The sequence below is a fragment of the Athalia rosae genome, chromosome 1 (genome assembly GCF_917208135.1).
Source record: "Athalia rosae chromosome 1, iyAthRosa1.1, whole genome shotgun sequence".
NCBI lineage: Eukaryota > Metazoa > Arthropoda > Insecta > Hymenoptera > Athaliidae > Athalia > Athalia rosae.
Window position 1 is genome coordinate 7,471,096 of NC_064026.1, and position 17,185 is coordinate 7,488,280.

General features: G+C 44.9%; 2 protein-coding genes across 7 annotated transcripts in view; one reads left to right on the plus strand and one right to left on the minus strand.

The window, feature by feature from the left end:
- LOC125501717 overlaps positions 1-17,185 on the minus strand; it is a 112,330-nt gene that overhangs the window by 52,233 nt on the left and 42,912 nt on the right. The gene's annotated exons all lie outside the window — the stretch shown is intronic.
- Positions 1-17,185, plus strand: part of LOC105685935 (tyrosine-protein kinase Drl) — a 46,627-nt gene that overhangs the window by 1,869 nt on the left and 27,573 nt on the right. For all 3 annotated transcript variants that reach the window (XR_007279313.1, XM_012400431.3, XM_048658152.1), the window contains exon 2: positions 7,363-7,490. Coding sequence is in view for 2 of the 3 variants with exons in the window: in XM_012400431.3 (XP_012255854.1) it covers positions 7,363-7,490 (128 nt within the window). In the remaining variant the exon portion in view is untranslated. The remainder of the gene's footprint in view (positions 1-7,362; positions 7,491-17,185) is intronic.

A 17,185-nucleotide genomic window follows, 5' to 3' on the forward strand; every position in this document is an offset into this window, starting at 1 on the left:
TCGTTCGTTTAGAGGAGAACTGGAAAGCTGCACAAGTTTGGTAGGAAAAGCTCTCGAAAGTCACTTAACTTAGATTGCGCCCGCTAAATGACTTTACTTTCCAACGAACTTACCTTATCCCCCTGCCATGCACGTAGTCTCCTCCCCGGGGTGAACGACAAAAAGAATAAAGAATCAAATAAAACAAAGAAAAAAAGGAAGGCTTATATTTCGAGTCCGACAAAACCAGGCGATCCCAAAACGGCATGTTATTTTATCTCTCTCCTTCACGTTCGTTGAACGTTCCTATCAATAAAATAGAGATCCTTCTATTCACATGTGAGTGCTAAATCAAAAAGATCGAGTAGCGGTGGAAAATACTTTCACCTCCTGATTTGGAAGTCGAACACCCTTTGAAAATACAGAAATCAGTATTCGTATCATTATCAATTTTTCTTACGCAACTTTCTCTCGTCGCTATCGGAGTGCGAGGGATAAAGGGCATTTAGCCTTTGGTAGGGGAAGGTGCAGGTAACGCCGATGGGAATAAAAGTCTGAGATGCGACCCTCTGCCGCGACTCAATTACGTGTACAGAGTAATTTGAAATCAATGCGGGTGGTCGTCTGGCGTTGCGTTACATCTTGAAATCCGTATTTTCCATTCAGTTCGGATTGCCGGTGTTTTTTTTCTCCCCCCCCCCCCTTTTTCTTTTTTTTTTTTTTCAATTTCTCCATCATGCCCATTTCCCTGCTGCCGTATGTCACGCGCCCACCGTGAAACAACTCGCGATGTAGTAGGATTGATTTTTAATTTGCTTTGGATGTGGCGTGTTTGTTCTGTCTGGACCGCGCGCAACGCGTATCCCGCCCTCCCTGCTCGAGCAGCACCTACTCCGACAGACGTACGCGACGCTGCTGCGGTGGTCAATGCTTGTTGGACCACCTACTCTATACGCAAGCTCTACAAGCTGAGCAAATTCGGATTGGATTTAGGAAAACATTAACCGGGTCGGTAATAACCCAACACGTACATATATATATATATATACGTACCTGCCCACCGGTTATCCCATCTCAGCTGCTAGCTGCGATGGGAAATCAGGGGGGGTGAGCGATAAATCGTCACGATGTCGTTTTCCCGATTGCCTTCTCGAATATGTTACGCTAGTCCGGTGAAATAGTACCTAAAAACACGAAATATCTACAAAATGGACCGACGAGACGAAGATAACTATAAATGCACGAAGCTTCGAAAAAATTCGCATTATGGAATCGCAGCCATCTTGAGAGAAGGGGTAGTTTGACATTTGAGATTTTTCTCGGTTCCCTCCGGTCGTGTGAAGGTTGTTTTTTTTTTTTTTTCCTTCAGTTTGTAACTTTGTAAACTCTACGGTAATCGTCGGTATCCCCACGATGACTCTGAGAAAATGGTTTTTCTTTGTTAGTCCATTTGGTAGATTTCAAACGGCGATTCAACTGGACTATACCGATGAGCCTTTTCATCATGCGCGGATTGTACGACAAACTGAGAGAGAAAAAAAAAAAAAAATATATTAGAAATAAAATAAAAAATGATAGTTGCCTTTGAACGAAACAGACTGTAATTAATTTCCCGCTACCCCTCCACTCCCAATTTCACAACTTGTTCATTTCCTGAAGCTTTCAAATTATAAAGCGACACTGTTCGTACTGCAAAGGTATGTACCTACGAGCTTCGCGCAAAAAAAATGTACATCGCAAAACGAGTCGATAAATAAATGAGTGATAAAAAATGGATTGAAGAACAAATGATGATGGGTACCGTAGCCCAAATAGATCTAAAAATGATTGCGGTCTACCGAAAGAACCGCATGAAACTCTGGGACTCGACGAACGACGCAGTTCGTCAAATAAATAAATGAACAGCAACGCATGGCAATCCTTATCCGATTAACCGGTCGTATAATTAATCGACATTTTTTATCAATAATGAGCACGATTAATCACTTTTATATTTCTCATCGATGAACGATGACGTTGAGGTACGTACGTGAGCTGAAAGAAATGAAATGTTTCAACGTACAGATACAATAACGAGGAAATAAAAGTAAAGGCGAAACGACGATAAAATCATATTGTACCACTTGATTTTCAGATGGGGTTATAATAATTCTGTGTAAATTTAAATTTCTTCATAAATTAACACAGGGCGCGTTCCGCCGTTAGTTGGCTGGGCTCGTCGCGTCCGCGTTCTACAACGTCGGGTCCGTAAAACCAACAAGATTCCATTATATTCGAGATAGAATTCGCTTCATACACTCCAGGTTCACGGAAAAGTAATCACGGTTTAAAAAAAAAAGTAAAATGTAAAAAAAAAAAGAAAAAGAAAAAGACAATAAAAAAAAGCGTCCGAGATAACAGCTTCCGCACACAAATGGTGGCAGGTTAATGTTTCACGGAAAGCTCACAGCAATTCGAAAGCTTTGTTTTTTTTTTTTTTAGAAAAATAAAAATAAAAATATAAATGAGAAAAACGACAAACAGTCGCAAGAAAAAAAGACTCGCCGCTATATTTACGGCACAATAAATAGGATTTATTCTAGACCATTCGACTCGTCGCGCTACGGGAGGTTCAGATGAAGAGAGATGATTTTCGGATTTCTTTTTACGTTTCACGAATCTCCAGTGTCGCGTAAAAGACGTAACACGTGAATAAAGTGTGACGATATCCCGTCAACTGTTTCGATCTTGGCGTATTCGAAAAACTGGGAGCTTGCGACCCGAGCCAAACTGTATTATAGTCTGAATGGATGGCGTATATTTCACATATCTGACAAAATATAGCGCCGATATGTACGTACATGTATCCCACATGATGTACCATACCGCAGTGTTTGATACACGCGTCAAGAGAATATCGCATATACGTGTACAGGGGTAGACGAAATCGTATCATATAATCGGTTGGAAATACGAGAGAACCTTAATACGCGTTATTTTCCAACGCAAACACATACGTGCACCTACCGTATAATACATGTATATAAAATAAAATACCTTGCGAATTGTCCAACCAACTGTCGCTCCGTTATACCGTGCGCTATATATCCATATTAATTCCACCGCAAAAAATATACACCGCACACACACAAATGCACCCGTATACGTGGGTGCGGTGCACGTGTGTACGTAAAACCATATATGTATATATACCTATAGGTATAACGCAGCTGCGGCGCTACGCCATCGAACTGAACGATATAATCGTCACTTCAAATCAACAGGATGGCAAATCCCATTGGGGCAAGCACTCGACTCATTTCTCACTCTTAACTGACCAACCATCTGTACTTTCTCGATGGTTATCGTTTGTCTTCGTTCGTCGCGTCCAATCAAACGCAATAAGCAAAGCGAAAAATGTTCGGACGAAGAGAAAAAAATTAAAACACAACGAGATAAAAAAAAACCATCGACACCGGCGAAATCGTATCTTTGTATCGGAGCTAATTAAAAATTGGAAATTTTCGCTTGTCTGCAGAGTAAAAAAATAATAAATTCAAAAACTTCGGGGTCGAGTTTGGCGAGTTCGAGAAAATTTGGAGATTCAGCTAAGTGAATATTCCATATGCAAATCGCACGTAGGTATATATATATAATAAATATACGTGCGCGTATATATTTATATACCTAGAGGATTTCGTCGGCGTTGGTCGAGATGGCGATGGTCGTGGGTGCGGTGCAGTCGGTGCGATCTGCATAATATCTGCTTAATGCAAATCGCATTTGAGTTCACCCCAGTAGCGACGCGACGGGGTAGTCTTCTCGCTCGCGTCGTCAGTTTTGCGCAAAGAACGATCAGCGCGGCGGTGTTAGGTACGTACGTGCGAAATCCTCCGAGAATATATGCCAGGCCGCGCTCCGCGGCAAAAGTTCGCTCCGCTCCATTGTCGTTAATGACGGAAAGCAAGTTCTTCATCGTTCAGAACTGCAAACTCTTAGCCGCCCCCCCGTCCCCCCCTCAGACCCCCCGAGCGTATACGGAAAAGCGATTCGCACCGCAGAATCTTCTTAGCAAACTGTGCCGCGAATCGTTGATCAAAAACAGGTACGATCGCCAACGAGGTGGGGGCAACGCGTAGCTTTTCCGCTGATCCGTGCCCGCCGTCTTCTTTCATTTAGCAATTCTTGCTCTCTCTTTCTTTCGTTGGTTTTGTTTTATTTTTTTTACTTTTCACTCCGCTTCGGACATTCTCTTGTTAAATAAATCCACCTTGAATGGTGCACACGGTTACAGTGTTTCGCGGTTATTTAAAGCTCGTTGTACTGCAGCTATTCGCATTACGGAATATTCGTCTGGTTTTGAATAGGTCTAGGATAAAGAAAATGGGATGAAAAACGCGAGAAACCAACAAAGCCCGGGGTAGGTAAACAAAGTAACAAGCCCAGACGTATTCACCTGATTCTGACGGCAAACAATCGTTCAATGCTCGTGGTGAACACCGCGCGCCCCTGTATAAAGAGAACTGCATCGCGTTGTGATTCGGTGTTATACCTCTACGCTTTCGAAAAATAAAATAAAAAAAAAAAACAAAATAAGAAAAATAAATACATAATAATATACGTGGTATAATAACTAAATAACAACTATACGGTAAAAGGGGCGCAAAGAAAGTAATACCAACGCGGTATGCAAACTAATAAATAATTGTAAGAGACAAGCTCGCTAACGAGCTGAATTTACGCGGTGGCATACCGTACGTAGTACCTACCTACCTACCTCTCTACCACCGCTGCACATGCATGCATCACAAATGTATACGTAGCTACATACGTACTTCAGGTTGTCAATTGAAAGTAACACTCACGTAATAATTAGCAAGGAGCGATTAATGCGCGCAGCTTCTCGCCGTTATTATACAGAAATCCGCAACCTGCGGCCGAGCTGCAACCCTCCCAACGTTGCTTGCGACCACCGTCTTTTTTCTTCCTTCAAAGCTCACGCGATTCAAACAAATTATACGTATTCGCGGAATATTACGGAGATTCTTTTTCTCTCCTTTTTCAATGGGTCATAAGCTTAGCGCATATCCATCTGTGCGCCCTTTTCATGAAAAACCTTGCTCCGGTCTCCGGTACAAAGTCGTTTCACATTATTTTATACGGACAAATGTATAATAAATAGTGCATCTGTTCACCGACGCAATAAAGTGAAAATGGCGGACTACAATATTTATACAGAGCGAACGTTATCGTTGGTTTTTCTGTTTATATGAAAGTTTGAGTAAAATTACAGAATCATCTCAATTTATTTATTTATTTATTTTTTTTTTCTTGTGATTGTAACGTGCATACCATGAATTATTATCAGAACGATGAGAATCATCCGCGTGTTGTCTACTGTGCATACAGGTTATAATTAATTAAAAACACGGAAGAATAATAATTGAACGTTCAATTCAGAGAACTCCACTCAGAACTTAGAGCGCAGTGGGTATAGCGCAGCTGTGTTCGGTGGGTTCTATGAGGGAACGGGTCCGTTCGGTTCCGATTACAATTTTAATTAGAAGCAAACATTTCTAAACCACTTCAGAATCGCGTTTAACTTTTGCATCTAGCCAATCTGCAGCTTTGCAATTATATTTTTTGTTCTCCGTCTCGTAATCGTTGAGTAAGTTTTCATCGTTCGGTCCCTTGATTTTCATTTCCTATTATACCAGCATTGCAAGCGCGCGCTTCGCTCGTGCCACTTTCGGTTTCGTTCGTCGTTTAAATTTTTGTCCCATGATGTTTCCTCAAATTCACGTCATTATATTTCACATGAATGTTGAGAGTTTTTTTCCTATCAATCAACGAATTTTTCTCATTGAGATATCTCAATTTTTCTGCCCCAAAAAGCGAGAAAGTGGTGATCACTCGATCAATTTAATAGATAAATCAATTTGGCTTCCAGATTCCAATTTTTTAGATTAAAATATTTGGCGTTAAAAAAAAAACCCTAGAAAAAAGGTCGAATTCCGCCCCCAATTTTTAGAAAAATCTAAGGTTATAAGTTCGGCGTTTTTCGTTTCAAGTTTCAATTGGTCAATTACTTTTCAGAACATTTTTTATTGCAACACCGCACGAACGGAAAAACGAATCGTCGGATACAAGAATATTCACGAAAAAAATGAAATCTTCTCAGAAAAATTCTTACGTGACTCGAGAATGAGGTCTTTCATACCCTGTGTACCGTTTTGTTTTCCTCATCCACCAAAACGAACGAAGACTTCGCATACGACGCTTCCCTAAAGCCAAAAGGTTGAAACCTCCCCCTTCTGGGTATACGAATGGGTGTGTAAAAAAACAAATCTAATTTTCCTCGGAAGACTTCTATTAAATCCGGTGACGGTGAAACGTCTCCTCCAGGGTATTTTAAGCCGGAAGTTGTACGCCATGTATTCTTTTTCGAACGCGTGTATGAGTGTGCAACGTTAGTCTACACGAGAAAAGAAAAAAAAAAAGAAGTAAAGTGAAAGCAAAGAAAAAGATTCGCAAGATTCACTCGGATGTTACACGGTATAGCTGGATTTGACGATACGCGCTCTCCCTGCAGCAGTCAACAGACGCAGACGCCCTATAGGGTTTCGGAGAACGGAGGAGACAGGACGTGCCACTGCAGGATGTTGTATCCTTAATATATTTACCTTAGCTCCCCGGGTCGTATCGCTGCAGCATCCCGTCCGCGTTCGGTATACAGGCGAGGAGAAGGAAGCCTTGGCGAGGAGGAGTTTCGCCGAGTCCCCGAACGGAGACCGGGTAGGTCGTGTACCTCGCGGGAGATCCGTTCGGCTCGGGATATATTGAATCAAACTCCGATCCCATCTCCTCGGCATTAACGAAGCCCGATGCTAATTTTCATCTCATTAGCATGTCGCCTGGCGTTCGAACGGAGCTTTTAACAAAGTTTAACCCTCCGTAGATAACCGGTGTCTAGGAATACGCTATTAACCGGTCGGCGGATGAAGTGCGCTGCGAAACATCGAGGAAATTGAAGGGCGAGAGTACGGGGGGCGGGGGGGGGGGGGGAGACGCCGCGAACTGTCGGCGACACGTTGCCGTATAGCCGTGTCGCGCGACCCTTCGGGGGTGGTGAAATTTTGTCGCCGCATGTTAACCACCGGCGACGTAAGGTAAATGCGGCGTACCGCGCGAACGAGTGTACGCGTACGGCTATGCCCTTCGTCACCAGACACGATTTTCTACTCACGATCGGGCCGCGGGATACACCAACTTTGTTTGACCTCCCGTCGGCCCCGCATGTGACTATTACACTTTAACGCCGAACGAACTATTTATTCCAAAGTTATCGCTTTCAATTTTACCCATCGATTTCGTTAATCAACCTTGTTAATTTTCATGTTCCAGGATTGGAAGCGGAATTATTCTACGTCCGAGAGGGTGTGGTCAACACCTATGCGATGACCTTCGTAGTTCCGGTTCCGGCGAACATCGCTGACCTCGAGTTTTCGTGGCAGAGCCTCGCCGGGCATCCGGTGAGTTGATCAGAAATTTAGGTCGAAAGATATACTACGAGCCCCATTCGCTTCGTTAATTTCCACCGACTGGCGATATCGTAACTCAGCTATTACACGTCATCGATAACGGACTTTCAAAACCGTTCGAGGAATGTATGTATATGTACATGTACCTTTGTAACTTGTCAGTTTGCTATTCACCTCGGTATTCGGTTTCCACGGACACGCTCGCGATCATGCAGATACTTTACACCGATGGGATCATTCAATTTTCCGCACTTTCTATTCATCTCATCGGAATACTTTTTTTGGTTTTTCTTTTTTCTTTTTCTAATGAAAAAAGCGCAATTTTATCAAACGTCACAACTTTACAGGAGTATATATATACGTATATCGCGTCCGTCTCGCGTCTCTTATCTTCTTTGCGTCTTCGACGCGTGGAGAGGGTCGAGCATTTCAGATCAAAGTGACGAGATTCCTCTTCATGTTTGCGTTTGTGGCGAGGCATGAGAGGAGGCGGTGCATGCATCCTCTTTGCGCGGTGTCAGAACAAGAAAAATGGAGCTACCGCGTATAAATCGTTGAAGAAAATCATAAATATAAAAGGAAGAGGGAGAGATAAAAAAAAAAAAAAAAATATACCAAAAAGAATGCGATATTGATTTCGACGTAAAACGTTCGGAGCTGCGTCATCTTCTAACGGTTTCCTTTCTCTTTTTCCTCTCTCATTTTTCTCTCGTTTTTGATATGGTTTTTATTTCCTACCCTCCCTCCGGAGTAACCGTCTAAATTTCGTACGCGTCGCTATCCTTGTGAAGCCGAAGATCCTCAGGTCCTGGCACCTTTCGTCGCTAAAAGCATCACCATTTTTCTTTCTCCTCTTACGCTTTCTCTTCTCTATCATTTTCCATACCGTATGAGCTTCAGATTTCAAAGTTCCAACGGCGAGTCTTCGACAATCGGTAGCTGCGTCAATTTTCAAAGTTAATATATTCTTCGAACTTCGCGTGAAAATACACATGTGTAATACATAAATTTCACTCTCATATGAAAAATCCCAATGTAACAATCTCGACTGTAAAATTAACCGTGTAAAAAGTGCAGAGCCTCGTTACGCTTTCACGGGGAAGATTTTCAGCGAGCAACTGAAAAGTTTCGTAACAAACATTATGAAATTCACGTTGCTCTCAGCGTAGTCCTCGTAGTTCGTGTATCCCCCTTATATATATTCGATATTACGGTGTAACTTTTGCAACCCTTGCTAACACGCGTTACATTGACTCAGCGCACGGTTATGAAGTAGGTACTCGTTATAAAACCCCCCCATTCCCCTCGTTTTCGCCGGCAATAACAGTGATAATAAAAATAATAATAATGATAATAATAATAATAATAATCACAATGACAACGATAAATGAAGATTATGATAACGATAACAATGAAAATTCTCCGCTGGGGAATTTCCGGTCCTAAAAAGCACGCCAACGCCGCAGACTGTTGCGCGGGGTGCGTGGTTAATATCCTTGCGCGTTGCAGGTCGACGGATATAGAGTTTGATTTTCCCGGGTGACCACAGATGCAAGAAATTACCGTTACGATGATATTCCCAGAGCGATAGCATGCGCTGGCGCACTTATGGGGTGGGCGTAAGTGGTTGCCGCGCCATTATTGCTACTCGTATTCAAATATTATTATACGCGATACGTAGCGATACGTTAATTGCGGATTATTTTGAAAATAGAAAACACACACATTCCGCCTAATTAGCGTTGAAGATTGAAATTGTTCGCGAGGCGAGCCGCGGGTGTCGTAATTGTCGAAATTAAAGTGAAAAGTCTTTCTTCGTGCGCCGCGCGTTCCGTAGCGCCCGTGAAAAGTTTTCGTCAAATTTTCCTCGCGCGACACGGAGCTTCCGAGAGATATAATGAGAAAATTTCAGCGTTTGACGGATTTCGCGCCCCAGTAATTTCGCAGACACCCTACCGTATGATTATTTCACTCCGTACCGACCCGCCGCTCGTATTATACGTCGTAAATACGAAGCCGACACGGCATTCCGCGGGATCGACGGAAGTAGGATGTCTGGATATTGAGGGAATCGATGAGCGAAAAAAATGGAAATAGATAAATATCTTTCCAATAATAATGGAGCGAAATTGTAATATCGAAAATACGCAGCGGCGACACGTAGTTCGGGGAGACACATTTACGGAAGCTATACCGGCGATAGAGCGATGATTAATCGAGGAGACGAGAGATATTCCTGCAGAGTCCATTAGGATTTTTCGTGGCCTGGAAAGCTCAACAATGCGTAAAGAAAGTAAACACACGTCTTACAATAGAAACGTTTGTTCGAGGCAAATGGTGTTCCTGCGGGATACGTACGTACGGTCGGTAGATAGGTATACATATAGCGTAGGAACACGAGGGTTTTCCGGGAGTCGAGCGACCGCGGTTATAGCGGACGTTCCTGCCGTCGGGGGTGTGGGGGTTCGTCGGTCGTCGGCGAAACGGGGAGGGGGTATCAATACTCTATCAATATGAAATACAAACATCGGAGAGGTAGAGGTGGTACGTATATACACCAGACGTCGGTTTAGGTTTGTGCCCTCCACGGTCGTCAAGGAAACGAAACCCTCCCCAACGTAAATGCGAGTCGCTGTTCGCCCCCAATCAAAAGCTAAACGACAAGGAAATTGACATGCTGTTACTGTTACTTTTAAGGCGAATTTGTTCGGTATGAATTGCCCCCGCCGTTACTCTCTCCACCCGGTAGATATACCCGAGCCCGTAGCGTTTCACCGATCGCGCGTACGCAAAAGGAAAATAATCATGGTACGAAGAAAAAGAGAGAGGAAACGGAGAGAAATAAAATACGTCGCACGCGGTTATCGCCGTTCGACTCTCGAACGTTGCCTGCGCGTGGCGTTCGCCGTACCGTTTCGTCAAGACGAATAAATCTGGAGGGAAAAGCTTTCGTTATCATCGAACGAACGGAAACGGAACAAAGAAAATAAACTAGACATACGAGTCGAATGAGAAAGCGATTACTTTTTGTACTTCCTCTTCCTTAGATGATTACAACCGGCGGAAAATCTGTTTGATTTAGGAATTTCCAAATTTTCGCAAACTGCTTAAAAATTGGGGGTGAAATTGAAACGGATCCGGAGAAGGGAAAGAAGAGCGAAAGTTTCGGAGCGAGATTCACAAATAAGATTCAACGACGCGTGGCGTACGGCGGCCCCTAAAAAATCGATTTGCGGGGGCGTTCGTCCGGTAGGCTAAAGTTGGCGAGTTTCGGGTTCGCTCGAGTCCGAGGTAGACGAGCGGCAGCGACGGTAACATCGGCGGCGGCAAAAGGTTCGCCGTCAACCTCAGAGGATCCAACCAAGATCCCGATAGGATTGTAAGGGCGGTAATCAGGGCTGCCAATCCGATGGTTATCCGTGCAGAGCACTGCAATTGCTGCACAAGGCTGTTAACTTCCCTCGGGAGTATTTTCCATTCCGTTATCTCTCCCAGTTCCATTTCTCCGGCTCGTCGCGTTGCCCGCTATCTCAGAATAACTTACACATACGTGTACAACCCACCCCTCGGATCGCGCGGTTCCTCCATTCGTTTCTAACCGAATATCAGCCGCAATTCTGACTCATCTGTACGGTGAAATTTTATTTTATCTCAATCCATCTCTTGAATTCGATCGGTACGTACCCTCGGGGGGTGTACAACCCGCGTTTCGCTTATATTCGCGAATGAAACTTTTCCGCGGAGTACCAAAGAGTAGTTCGAAATTGGGAATGATTTGTGAATCATCCACTTGTTATACGAAAGTTACGGACTTCCCTCAAAGACTTAAGCGCTGTACGATCGCAGGGGTGACAGGGGTTACACGTATATACGTATATATATATATACATATATAGATGTATACAACGCAGGGGGTTCGACGCGACGCGGTGCCAAGGACTCGATTCAGGATCCACGAGGGACTCGAGAATTCCCACCACCCTTGGCGACAATTACTATAGTAATACCATCGCCTCTGGCAACGACGAAAACTTGTTACCTCCCCCCCTCCCCTCCCCCACCCCACCCCCTTCCCCCTCGTCACATTTACACGCAACTTCATAGATAGTTCGGTGTCCGATGAAAAAATTAAAAAATACCGACCATCGAGTTTGGGCAATTTATTGAGTACCCACTCGGTGTAGCGAATTAAACTCCGCGGCTGTGCGGCAAACGTAAAATTCGCGGGGGCGGTGAAATTTTTTCAGTTTTTTCCCTTCGCCTCGCGTATTCGGCGTCGATTCCGCGTTGGTGTACGCGTACGGGTATACACACGTATACATATACACACGCGCGAATGGTATAACGATGATAACTGCGGACCTGTACAGTAATTTACAATTAATTAGAAATTCAACCGGGATCACGGTTGGTGTGACGTCGTGTGATTAATGTCCACCTCCCCCGTATCCCCTTTCCGTACTCCCCGCCGATTTTCACCCCGGCAACCTGTACGTCCCCCGTGTTACGTAGCCCTCGTCATCATATATATACGACGTCGGCAACTTTCACCGGGCGAAGAACGCCACCCCGCCCGTAAGTCCTGTGGGATAACAGCCCCGTGTTTCGGATAACAGGGAATATAACCACGGGATATCCTACACCGTGTTCGCCGACGAGCGAACGAACTGAACGAACGGAACGAAACGCGTCGCGCCGCGCCGCTCGGGCCACCTCAACACCACGTTCGCGTTCTCGTGACAAACACCCGAGGATTATGCGACATAATTACTCGTAACCGGAGACCTGTGACGTGTAATTCCCGTGAAATACCTACTCCGGCAGTGGCGGGAGCTCGGAGCGCAGAGAAGTGCACGGCATCTGGCACCAGAAACACTTTGTCTTCGAATAGGTGGGTGTGCGGATACGCGGCGGCAGACCCCTGTATATAAGGCGGGGAAGGGGATGCGAAATATACATATATATATGAACGAGGAATGGAAGGTGCCGACGTAGTATTTCTCCCAGGTGTAGCGGTGGTAGCGGTAGCAGCTACCTATATCTACATTTTCTCGAAAACCGTCTATTTACGGTAGACCTGATCCTTTGACTCGTTCGGTACCTTGCGTTCTACCTACATACCCCGCTACATTATTATTATTATTATTAATATAACGTTCCGAAGGCACTCACTCGCTTTGTTCCTCTCTACCTTCAACCTTGGTTCTCGCAATTAGATTTGCGATTACACTCGCGCACCCCGACCCCCCGTCCCGTCCAACACCAACCCGTACACCCTCCGAACGGTTGACACTTTTTTCGCCCTCTCTCCCTCTCTCCCCTTCCGCCGAAAATTCATACTCGACTCCACACCATCCGAAAAACGTTCGAATAATTTCAACCGCAATTATAACGACGTGACTCTGGACTCATACCTACGTAGAAATCTCTTCAACTTGTTCCCGTAATCGGCTGTATTTTAAGATTGAAAAATGAATTCTTATTCGCAATTCACTTCCGCGGAATAATACGCTCAAGTGGTGCGACCGTCGAGAGTAGACAGCTACACGGTATATAGGTATATATGTATATGTAAGAAGAGCGCGGAACGCTATATTGGATCTCGAATGTTTCCAATAAATTTTTCTACTCGCTATTTGCGGTTATACAGCTATAAGCTACGGAACGATATAATAGCATTATAACGATCGTTTGACTGCGTTTCTACAGCGCGACGCCACGTGATACAATTTTTCATAGCGTCGTATTCCTCAGGAGATAGATAACTTAATTCACCCAACGTACACCTAGATATTTCCCTGTACTCGTACGAACGAGCGTTATATTCGCGTTACTTTCATCTACACGCTTTGGAAATGTCTGATTCCAGTTATACGTATTGACGAATGGAAAATGTGCACCGATGTACGTAATGCGCGCGGATACTGGTTTGATATACGGATACAGGAGGAGTGTAAAAGCGAGATACGTGGAAGAGGGAGGATGTGCATGCGTTTCGTTAACGGAGTTCGAAAGGTGTAACTCATGCACATTGCGCTTACCGCGTTCCATCGGACGATCGGGAAATCCGCAATTCGAGCGCCGTGGGCTTGCGAGCTTAGAGTAGAAGGTTCAACGAACGCTTTCATACCCCTACCATGATAATTTTTCGACGCCCCAAACGATCGCTGAAACTAAAGATGAACGGAGTTTCCGGCTGACCTCCCGACAAAGTAAACGCAGAATCCATTCGACGAACGCCAAGATTTCACACCCCTTCCCCGCCGTACGAGCGTATAAAATACGAGACAATCTGTGGAGATGGAAATGACAGATTGAACGAGATGAAAATTTCGTTGGATCCGAGCCCGTCGAGATGGGGAAAACTTTGCAACGGACATGCATAGAATTTTCTCCGTAACGTGGGATATGTAGCATCCGCGAACGCCGAGAGTTTCCGACGTCGCCGGGAGAATGAATTATCGAGGTTCCCTCTCGCGAGAAGGTGGATCGACGGGACGGCGGTTCTAATAGTTTTCTTTGAAAATATCGTTGATTCCGTCATTAATTTTCTTGCGGCAGGGCATCGAATACCGCGGGGGGGGGAGGGGGGAAGCTATAGGCGTGTGTACGGCGGGGGATGAAGAGTGCGGAGGGCGGCGAGGCAAGGGTGGCAGAGGCGGGCATTGAGCGATCATCTCATCTTTGCGCACAAAGTTAGATGAGGAAATTTGTCGTTACGATGGCTTCGCTGATAGTTTCCCAAACTCGACGTACCGCCGCTGCTTCCGTAGCAGGCCCAACCGTAAAGCATTCCCCGGGACGTTACCTCCTAAGATTTAACCATCCTTTCGCGCATCCGATCGAAATATCCGCGGATAACTCGTAGACGTGGCAACTTTTTGAAGACGCGACAGTTTCCGTGAGACACCAAACTATCCAATTTATCGCACGCCGAAAGCCGAAAATTTATATTTGGGTCAGAGAAACAAATATTTTCACCGAGAGTATCCGCTCGTAACTTCTCCGATCAATTTCTCAGATATCTGAATTGACTTTTTTCGAGTAAGAGAATTGTCGATCGTTGTCCTCATCGCGCTCGGCGTGTGTTTTCGATTAGTTCGACGGTTGCAGCTGGTTGAAAAGCAAAAGTAAAAGGCGCGGAATTTTTTCGTGCCATATAATTTATTATATCCAACGTTAACGGTCGACTTCATTGTTGGCACAACTTTTCTCTCAACTATTTTCCTGACGTGATTCGAGCGAATATCGTAAGGTTTCCACCGAGAGATTTTTTGGCTTCTTATTTCTCTACATCCGGCCGGGCGATATCTCAAACTTATCCGAGAGTAGAATTGGTCCAATATGCTCCTAGAATACGAGATACACCCAACTGAGTTATAACCTCCCCCTCCCCCTCTCCCCGCCACCTGTATGTATATGTACATGAAATATGTATACCTATACTCACCTATATCCGTACCTTCTGTCCACATGATTTCCACTTTCTAGACAAGAAAGAAAAAGGTATAGAAAAAGGGAAAGAAAGAAAGAAAGAAAGAGAGGGGAAAAAAAATGTCTCGCGTATTATACAGTAGCGAACAATCCGTCTTATACCAATACAAACTTTTTCAATTACACTCCAGCTGCCTAGCGATAGAAAAATTGTATTTTCTCTCGATTCCTCGACGTTTGCAACGCGTACGATGTAGATGTAACATACGTACGTACAACGTACAATCGTACAACGTACAACGTATGGAAAAGGAACACGCGAACGCGTTTATATATAGATCCGTCAAGCGGAAGTGACGAATGAAGGCCACTTTCTCCGTAAGGTAATCATTTTCTAGCTCATCAACTTGACACGGCGAATCGGATAATTTCGAAGTGAGCTCCTGCAGCAGTAAACCTGTCAACTGGTTCAATAACGATCCGACTGCCTAGTTACGTACTTTATGTGCAGTTTAAAATTCACGTGTAACTGATTCTACGTAAGTAAGCGAGTTGCGATACCGTAGGAAGCAAACCGGGATCGGGGAACTGAGGGGGGAGGGAGGGGCGAGGCGAGGCGAGTTGGACTATGCCGCTCGTTTATCAACCGGAGGATTCCAGACGTCTGTCTCGCGTCCCGCGGGACAAATTTATCGGTTTTATAATTAAGCAAGGCACGCAACGTAACTCCGCTTTAATTTATATCTCCTAATGTTTTCGCGAAATATACTTCGTTGAATTTGAAAAACAAAAAAAAAAAAAAATCATATTTTTTTTTCCCTTCCTTCATTTGCACATGACACGCCGGTGGTAGTCGTCCACTCGTTCGTTTCTAAATTACTAACCAACGACGCCGATTCGAAGTGGTCCATGTCGTTTATTTCGAATAGCTCGACGAGAGGTGAATTGAAAAGTCTCGCCGCGTTCGGTGTGTTTGAGGAAAGTGGCTTTGGGTAGCATAATTTAGAGGGAATAGTTCGCGAACCCTTCGAGGGCGCAATCGAAGCGTCGATTTTAACGTATAATCCAGATTGCGATTACCCTCGCCGTGTTTGCTCTAGGAAATCGCGCACCACAGACGGCATGTGTGATGTGTGTAATATGTGCGTTACGTACGACTCCGTAGCGCAGTGTGTGTACACTTCGTTACGAATGTAAGTCCGGGATTCTCTATCGAGGGGCACACGGTACTCGTGTGTCAAAAGAGCACGATTTCATTTAGGGGGCTTATAGTGTTTCAAAAGAGACGACGTTAAACCGTTTTCCCTACATGTATACTCCGAGTAAAAGCTCGTACAACTAACTACACGTGTGGACCGAAGTGGTCTTCGACAAGAAACGAAAAATTACTGGATTATTCAAAGTTTCCAGCTTAATGGTTTCCAGATAAAATAGAAACAGAAAAAACTCGTAAGATTCCCGCACGCCGCAACGATGTACGTGTAAAATATTTATGGAACGAAGCGCAGGGAACCAAAGAAAATGCAAAGTGAAAGAGAACGAGGAGTGTCGAATATTTATACATCCGTGCGAGAAGACCCTATTTACGCGATATCTACGCTGGAAAATTGGGAAGAGAAAATCCAGGTAGTTATTACAACTCCCCCTTTTTCCGAGAGTCTCGACGTACCTACTCGTCCGTGTATGTATTGCTGGTAAGTATACGTGAATACATGTACGTACGTACGTATATATATACACGATAAATATAACCATATCATACTCTACCTATACTCGTAGACACACACACACGCGAACACGTACAGCACACGGACACCTCTTACGGTCGGTAGGTACTCGAGCATGGCTATGCGGGGGTACGAAGCACGGGGGCGTCGTACGGGGGTGTAGCGTTGCCGGTGGCGAGCGGCGAGGAGGTTTTTGTCAGGGGCAGAAGGGGGGTGGAGGGAGGAGGGATGGGGGGGGGGGCGGACGGACGGACGAGGGTTTGGGGCTTGTTTGAACAGCCTGCAGCTTCCAAGGCGTGCGGAGGCGGACGGGGGTTGCTATGACGATGACGCCCCATCGAATTACGCGAAAATTGCCCCGCGCACCCCCTTCGATCCCCGTCGCCGACGTGAACCAAAAACGCTGTCCCTCTCTCGCTATACTACCACCTCCCTTCAACCCCGATCTACCCACTTGAAGAGTAAGCGACGATAAACGCCGCGCTAAACTGTATTTGATAAACCTGCAGCACCGGAATGCACGAT